Raw genomic sequence first — 8,977 nt, forward strand, 5'->3', positions numbered from 1 at the left:
GATATACAAAGGACAATTGCCAGGTTGCCAATATTCCAAAGATAATTATGACACTTATGAATTACTGAAATCACTCTATTATTTTAGCAAGTGAAAATATCAAACGTTCTGTGCAGAAGGGAATAGGAATTGAGAAACAATTCATATAAATATTACTAGAGCCACGTGGAGGTAGCAAAGGGTAATGATGACTTTATGAGATTCATTTCCACAAGTTATTTCCTTCCTGTATTATCTGCCAGAACTTATCTTTGAACGATAGACCCAGACATCCAAACCAATAGAATAAAGATGTTATTCCTTCTGATTTTCTTGGTGCACAAAGTAGTTACTCTGAGGTGCCCTTCAAGTGAAGCTTTCCCTGTTCCACATGAGTGGTTCCAGACTGGGGATCTCGTCATTGGTGGGATGGTGTCTCACATTTTTTACAACTTTTATGAAATTGAATTTAAGGACCATCCTTCTCTGAAACTTTATGGCTTACCACTGTAAGGATTTTTTTTGCATACATTTTCTATACTTAGCCATATTGCCTTTAATTGTTTATATGACTAAAAATAGTTTGAGCATAAATCTCAATTTTGCATGTCATCAAAGCCTGTTTTGTCTTTTGAACGTATCTGGTTGTTGGAGAAGAAATCATTTTCTTTTCATTAAGTTGAGTTCTTTCTCATAAAATATATGATTCTTCTTTTTCCATTCATAAAAAATATGTTCTTCAAAAGAAGCCTTCTTTTAAGTCAGGTTATTTATTACTCTGCATTTACCTCTGTACAAAACTTAACACACAAGAAATCAATGATATTTGCTTGTTCTGTTTGTATTGTATTTTGTGCTACATTAATAGAATGTATCTTGAAAAGGCAACTAATTTTTGTCATAATACCTATTAGTTGCAAATCATGGAAATATATGGAATATTCTGTAGAAATTATTCCAATATTTTAGTATTTCATAATTCTCATTTTCCTACTTCCATCAGAGACAGAAATGTTGATTATTTATTTAGATATGATGCCAAATTATAAGAGCTTTAAAATTACTTCTTCAATGGGGATGTTTAACCTTTTGGCAGCGTAGTCACCAAATTCTACCAGCACGTCCTTGCCTTGGCCTTTGCTGTGAAGGACATCAATGAAGACTTCCAGATCTTACCTAATGTCACTCTTGGGTTCCACATCTATGACAGTTACTACAACCCAAGGATGACTTATCGCACCACTCTTGACCTGCTTTTTAAATCTCAGGAATTTCTCCCTAACTACAAATGTGATAGTCAGAAGAATCTCATGGCCGTCATTGGAGCACTTGTGTCTGATACCTCTTCCTATATGGCAGAAACAATAAAAGTTTTCAAGATTCCACAGGTACTTTGGGTAAGAGAGTAAGAGAGAAAATTACCTTCTTTTGTAATATTAGAATTCATTTTTGGAATTCATTCAGTTTCCTTCATTGCCATGAATAATGAGTCTCCCTTTTTTCTATGTAGTTGACCTATGGCTCCTTTGCCCAAGAAGAGGTCCAGGATACTAAGGTATCTTCACTTTACTGCATGGTCCCCAAAGAGGAACATCAATACAGTGGTGTTATACAGCTTCTGCTCCATTTTGGATGGAGGTGGATTGGAGTCTTTACCTTTGATAAAAATAAGGGAGAAATTTTCTTGCAGAAACTGCATCCGTTGCTTTCTCGAAATGGGATCTGCTTGTCGTTCACACAAAGAGTTCAACAACGAGCCCAGTTAGAAGAAATTTCAGAATTTCTTGATGTAGTTTCAACTATTTATAATCAACTGATAGATCAGAAAGCCAATGTTCTTCTTGTCTATGGTGAATCATTCACAATTCTGTGGCTCAGATGTGTTGTGTTTCTATATGATTATGAAAATAAAAAAAGTGCATCATTTAGAAAGGTTTGGGTCCTGATGTATCCAATTGATTTCATACTGACAGGATTTCAAAAGCCTTGGGATATCCAGTTGTTCCATGGGTCTCTTTCCTTTACAGTGCATTCAAGAGAAGTTCAAGGCTTCAAAGAATTTATTCAAGTCATCAAACCTTCAACCCACAAAGATGGATTTCTTCAAGAAGTTTGGGAGCAATTGTTCGACTGTTCACTTTCAAATGAAGAATTACCCTCAGTATCCAATGAGACTTGCAGTGGAGAAGAGAATTTGGAGACTCTGCCTGCTCCTCTGTTTGAGTTGCAGATGACTGCCCAAAGCTACAGTATCTACAATGCTGTTTATGCAGTGGCACATTCATTGCACGAGGCAGTGAGATCAAACTCCCAAAATAGAAGAATTAAAAACTTTGAATTTTCAAATCTGCGACCTTGGCAGGTAACGTCTCCTTGCCATACCTATCTTTTGTTTCAATGAATAGTTCTTCTTCTCCATACTCTAATATGGATTTTCCTCCACAGATCAATGTAGTTATTGATGTAACAGTTGATCATAGGTTATAGAACAAAGGAGGATTTAAAAAAACATGTATTTGCAAATTTACATCTATTCAATAGGACTTTTGTGTTATTTTTGATTCCATAAATAACCATTTTATTTCTATCTAGATTTGTCCTGTCTTATAGATTTATTCATCCTGGTTCTAAAAAGAATTAAGTGACAATGCATCTGAAGGTTGCAGGCTGTTCTAAAATGTAAACATTTCACTTCACTAGACTTTTGTAATTTAGTAAAGACTTGGTTGTTAGACAGGAGAATTAGTTTTATGATAGTCGTTCTTTGCTGATATAGCCAAATTATTTTTATGAAGATATGTTGATTTTGAGACTTATGGTAAACCACCAAGAGAGTTGCATGGTTTGGTGTTTTAAAGTTTGTGTCTTCATTAATTAGTAAACTAAATATGCTCTGCATATTTCAGTTATTGATTTTCTTCTTCTTGGAATAAAAAGTAAGAAAAACAAAAACAAACAAACAAAAAAAACCCAAATGCACAGGTAATATACCCTATATGCTGGCGTACAAGGCGACTTCCGCAAGCGCTAAAATCGGCACCAAAAGCAGGGGTCATCTTATATGCCGAGTCGTCTTATACGCTGGAAATCCTGGTAGTTTCCGGCGTATAAGACAACGTTCTAGGAATGCAGCTCGGCGACAAAATGGGGGTCGTCTTATACGCTGGGTCGCCTTGCACGCCAGCATATATGGTATATGTGCTACCTCGCAAAGTAGTAGTAACTGTGAGAGGGATCTTGGAGTGCTAGTGGACAATCACATAACTATGAGTAACCAGGATGCTGCAGCCAAAAAGACCAACACAGTGCTAAGTTTCATTAACAGAGGGATAGAATCAAGATCACATGATCTTGATTTACAATGCCTTGGTAAGGCCACACTTGGAATACTGCGTCCAGGTTTGGTCACCACAATGCAAAAAAAGATGTTGATACTCTAGAAAGAGTACAGAGAAGAGCAACAAAGAGGATTAGGGGACTGGAGGCTAAAACATATAAGGAACTGTTGCAGGAATTGGGTATGTCCAGTTTAATGAAGAGAAGGACTAGGGATGACATGATAGCACTGTTCCAATATCTCAGGTATTGCACAAAGAAGAGGGAGTCAAGCTATTCTCCAAAGCACCTGAAGGCAGGACAAGAAGCAATGGATGGACACTAATCAAAGAGAGAAGAAACCTAGAACTAAGGAGACATTTCCTAACAGTTAGAACAATTAATCAACGGAACAAGATAGATAACTTTTATTGTCATTTTTTTTTAACTGGGGGCACAACGGCACACATCAAAAAATGAAATTTAGTTGTCCGCTCTCAAAGTGAAACACATACATGACACAGACCTAAACATACTATATACAACATATGTATAGACCCACACCCCTACATACACATAACAAATAAATATTAAATACTTTCTAACCTGAATATATAATGGAAAGAGAAATCTTGAGAGTTGCCTCCAGAAGTTGCAAATGTTCCAACATTGGAATTTTTAAGAAGAGAATGGACAACCATTTGTCTGAAATGGTATAGTGTTTCCTGCTTGAGCAGTGGGGTTGGACTAGAATCACTAGATGACCTCTAAGCTCCCTTCCTATTCTATTCTATTCTATTCTATTCTATTCTATTCTATTCTATTCTATTCTATTCTATTCATTTTAAGATGGAAAATTTCTTTGGTATCCCAGAAATTAGGAATAAAAGAAAGGCAATCCTTTTCATGCTTTTATCCCTACTACATTTTTTTTTCTTTTTGAGCCCTCTTTCTTATCATCCTTTCCTCATTTCTTCAAGGCATTTCTTTCAACAACTCAGTTGAAGAAACAGCTTTATTTAAGGGTAAAAGAGAAAAGACAGGTGGCCTTGACCTCAAACCTTGATCACTTTTCCAAATGGATCTTATCAGAGAGTTAAAGTTGGAAAATTACACTCTAGCATTCCAAAAGGAAAAGAACTGACCACTGAGGAGAACACAGTCCTTTGGCACCCTGGTTTTAATGGAGTATGAAGTCATCCAGTTGTACAAAGGATCAAATTTCCCCTCTCAAATTACCTCATGAACAAGTACTAGTCTCAGAAACAAAATTTGCTCTGCTATTATCTTGTTGAAGTTCAATAATGAATTTCTGTTAGAATCTGCGGAATTTTCCCTTAAAAATCTTCCATAATGTTCATGTTTATGCTTGCAAGTATTATTTGGAATTCTTTTCTGCGTGATTTCAGATCTATGTACATATAATCTATTCTCCAATATATGTCTACTTAGCTCATAAATATTTCAGGGTTGAGAACCTGAACGTACTGTTTTCTCCTCTCTGTGTGTCTTTGTCTCTGTCTCTGTCTGTCTCTCTATCTCTCTGTCTCTCTCTATCTCTCTGTCTGTCTCTCTCTCTCTCTCCTTCTCATGCTCCTGTTGTTCTCCTCCTCCTCCCTTAAATCTACCTAGTAAAGAATGCTTGAATCTCTAAAGTCTGACTAAAGGAAATTTGTCACATCCTAGGCTCTCAAAAGCTAACTATGAAGAGCTAAAATGGAGGATAAGATATATAGTGTCTAGGGTTAACTAACTTGAACAGTAAATAGAAATCATATTCAAAATATTCTGTTTTCATTTTGCTCTTATTAATTGATGCTATTTCTATATTTCCTTAAAATAAGATCAAATTAATAATAGAATAGTCAAGGCCCTGGTCTTCCAAGTTGCAATGTATGGATGTGAAAGTTGAACCATAAGAAAGGCTGAGCGACAAAGAATTGAGGCCTTTGGACAGAAAAGGCATTCAAACCAGTCAGTCTTAGAAGAGATCAACCCTGACTGCTCTCTAGTTGAAACTCAAATACTTTGGCCACCTAATGAGAAGGAAGGACTCACTGGAGAAGGGCCTAATACTGGGAAAGATTGAGGGCAATAGAAGAAGGGGATGACAGAAAATGAGATGGCTGGATGGAGTCACTTAAGCAGTAGGTGTGAACTTAAATGGACTCCAGAAGATGGTAGAGGACAGGAAGACCTGGAGGAACATTGTCCATGGGGTTGCGATGGGTCGGACCTGACTTTGCAATTAACAACAACAACAGCAACAACAACAACAACAACATACATTTCCATGCAATACAGATTATCAATTTTCTCAATATACTTATTTGAGCATTATTACAGGAATGGGAAAAATGAGTGAATTAAATTTGAATATGCTGGTCTCCTCTCTATTGTTATCCTTCCAATTCCCTCTCTCATTTTCTTTGAAGTAGCTCCATCCATTTCTTCAAGGCATTTCTTTTAACAATTCGGCTGGGGAGAGAGTGTTCCTGAATGAGAAAGGGGAAGCAACGGGTGGATTTGACATCATCAACCTGATCACATTCCCTAACACATCTTTTCAGAAAGTTAGAGTTGGAGACTTGGATCCCAGTGCTCCAAAAGGAAAAGAATTATTCATTGATAAAGATATGATTATCTGGCACCCAGCTTTTAACCAGGTATATATACATTTAATGGAGTGTATTGTGATCCATTATGATAACCATGAAGATGACTTTGTATGTAAAGGCATATTGAACATAGTCTCTTTCTAAATATAATGGTTTTTTTTTTTTGAAAAAAAATAAGAGATGTATTCAGTGCAAATGCTGACTGTGTTCAAGCTTTTAGCAAATTAATAATATGACATGACACTCTAAAACCCAGGTTTTCATATTTGAAATGATGTATCATGACTTTTTTTCCATTGCCAGCAATGGGGTGGGCGCGGTTTCGGTATGATGCATCTGGCCTGCGGGCCGACAGTTTGGCACCCTTGGTATGGGGTCTCCTGCTTACGCAAGGGGTTGTGCTAGAAGACCTCCAAGGTCCCTTCAAACTCTTGTTATTCTGTTTCCTGACATAAAGAAGCAAAATTAGAATTAGAAACTGTTTTAAAAATCTCCCCTTAGAAAACCTTTTATGTTTATGACCAGGTACTTCCAATTTCTCTGTGTAACGATCCTTGTTCCCCTGGATACTGGAAGAAAGGGGTTGAAGAAAAAGAATTCTGTTGCTACGACTGTGTTCCATGTCCAGAAGGGAAGATTTCAAATCAAAATGGTAGGTTAGAGGTTCCATCAAGTTTTCATTAGATTGGTTTAAACAAAATGTAATAAACTACTTTAGAATGAATATAATTAGTAACTTTAAAGGTGAATGTTCATTTCTGTACTGTTAAAGTTTGCTCCTAGGTTTCTGGCAGTTAGCATTCCCTAATACAAGCCCCCAATATGGATCCATTGAGTCTCAGATCTTCTATCATCATATCATCTATTATTTATTTATTTATTTATTCACTCTCCCCTATATGTTGTCATCTTCATAACTTGTGATCTTAATCATTGTAAGACTACCTTATTATTATCTGACTAATGAATACTTAAATGGGAGATCACCAGCTAATTAGAATTTGTAGATTAGCTTCGGACTTAAAGAAAAAGTGTACTGGAACTAGCAAAGTTTGCTCTTACCAGAAACCTGCACATGAAATCTGCTTTGAGTCTACAGACATTGAATTAATTCAGTAACTTCTTTATCATTTTTCTTTTTTGGCCCCTATGAAAATAAGATTTAAGGACCCCTAATCTCTACTTTTCAAAGACAACCTTTAATTCTGGCCCTTCTTTTCCACATGTAAGAGAAAGCAAAAAGGTTTCAGCAAACAAAGAAAGATTTGTCAATGAATTAGGTATATTAACCTCAAAAGGACATAGGGTGGGTGTTTGTAGAACCATGTTTTCCACATAGATCATAAAAGAACACTAAAGGGCAGGATAGAGCATAGGGATCATGGATTTCATTATCTTGAAAATAAAAGCAGATCATTCTTTTTGCTTGTTGGACCAAACTCTTTTTTTATTATTTTTATTTTTTTAAATACAAAGATTAATCTTTCCTTAGCTTATTCACATTTTAACTGAATCAAATTGTAATTTCACGGATTATATTGATTTACTTCCCTTATATTCATCATCAGAATTTTGGGGAAAAAAATGGAAAAAGTCCAGATGGACTATATTGATTTCAGAGAATCAATATGTGCTTTCCATTGTTCTTTTTGCATGGAAATCCTAAAAGATACAATAGAGAAAAAAACTGCAATTTCATAGAAAAATGATCCTACTAGTAACCATATAGTAACCATGGCATCCATCAGATGTATATTTTCAAAAATTTGGAATGGGTAAATAACAAATTCCTTGACTTTTCTTCCAGATATGGATGACTGTTTTGAATGTTCAGAAGATCATTATCCAAATAAAGAAAAGAAAGGATGTATCCTAAAAATGATGGTCTTTCTAACTTTTGAAGAAATCTTAGGAAATTGTTTAGCCTTGACTGCTGTTTGCTGTTTCTTCTTGACATCTTGGGTACTTGGAATATTTATTAAGCACCGGGATACTCCCATTGTCAAAGCCAACAACCGGTCCCTCACCTACACCCTCCTTATCTCTCTTCAGCTCTGTTTTCTCTCCTCTTTGTTCTTCCTCAGCCAACCTAGCAAGGTGACATGCCTTCTCCAACAACCAACCTTTGGCATCACCTTCTCTGTAGCCATTTCTAGTGTTCTGGCCAAAACCATCACTGTAGTTGTTGCTTTCATGGCCTCTAAACCAGGATCTCAGATGAGGAAATGGGTGGGGAAAAGATTGCCTTTTTGTACTGTCCTTTCCTGTTCTCTCTTCCAAGTGTATATTTGTATTATGTGGTTGTCAACATATCCACCATTCTCTGAGTTGGACATGCATTCAGAGCTCCAACAAATGATTTTACAGTGCAATGAGGGGTCAGCTTTCTTTTTCTACTGTATCTTGGGCTACATGGGTGTCTTGGCCATCGCCAGCTTTGTTGTGGCTTTTCTTGCCCGTAAATTACCTAACAGTTTTAACGAAGCCAAGTTCATCACCTTTAGCATGTTGGCCTTTTGTAGTGTATGGGTTTCTTTCTTTCCAGCCTATCTGAGCACAAAAGGCAAGGCCATGGTAGCAGTGGAGGTCTTCTCCATCTTGTCCTCCAGCGCTGCATTATTGGGATGCATATTTTTGCCAAAATGCTACATCATTGTTTTTAGGCCTGAGTTAAACCAGCGAGAGCAACTAATAAAGAGGACTTAGTACATCATGTGAGTTTTCTCACTATGCAAATTGCTGACAATCAACAGACTGTTTGCTATCTCCTGTATACATATAGTTTTAATTTCTGTGAAAGGACAATTAATGGAGGATTATTATTGTTATTAAGACTTATTATGTTTGCACATTCCAAAAGGAATCCTCATGCTGTTGCATTTACACTCATTGTCCAAAGAAATAAATAAATAGATCACCTTTACAGGACAAACCAATCTGCCTGAAATAATGGGTTCTTAAATCAATTTTGGATCATATCAAAAATATATTTAAAAAGGGGGAGGCAAGTCTTTCCAAACAATTATTTATTAAAAATATTTCTTATTAAATATTTACACATACAC

The 8,977-nt window shown here is 36.2% G+C and overlaps 1 protein-coding gene across 1 annotated transcript; it reads left to right on the forward strand.

Moving 5' to 3' along the window:
• The first annotated feature begins 291 nt into the window (after positions 1–291).
• Positions 292–8,618, forward strand: LOC120300796 (vomeronasal type-2 receptor 26-like). Its single transcript, XM_039327271.1, has 6 exons — positions 292–488; positions 1,076–1,367; positions 1,490–2,341; positions 5,865–5,960; positions 6,438–6,564; positions 7,720–8,618. The coding sequence occupies exons 1-6, from the start codon at positions 292–294 to the stop codon at positions 8,616–8,618; spliced, it is 2,463 nt and encodes an 820-aa protein (XP_039183205.1).
• Positions 8,619–8,977: the final 359 nt, after the last annotated feature.

The sequence above is a fragment of the Crotalus tigris genome, unplaced genomic scaffold (assembly GCF_016545835.1).
Source record: "Crotalus tigris isolate CLP2741 ecotype Arizona unplaced genomic scaffold, ASM1654583v1 scf7180000017614.5298720, whole genome shotgun sequence".
In the NCBI taxonomy this organism is placed as follows: domain Eukaryota; kingdom Metazoa; phylum Chordata; class Lepidosauria; order Squamata; family Viperidae; genus Crotalus; species Crotalus tigris.

Bases quoted from the DNA above. Each gene is read 5' to 3' on its own strand.
- LOC120300796 (XM_039327271.1), top strand. From the start codon at position 292: ATGTTATTCCTTCTGATTTTCTTGGTGCACAAAGTAGTTACTCTGAGG. The intron at 489-1,075 runs GTAAGGATTTTT...ACCTTTTGGCAG, and splicing joins AAACTTTATGGCTTACCACT to CGTAGTCACCAAATTCTACC. The intron at 1,368-1,489 runs GTACTTTGGGTA...TTTTCTATGTAG, and splicing joins AAGTTTTCAAGATTCCACAG to TTGACCTATGGCTCCTTTGC.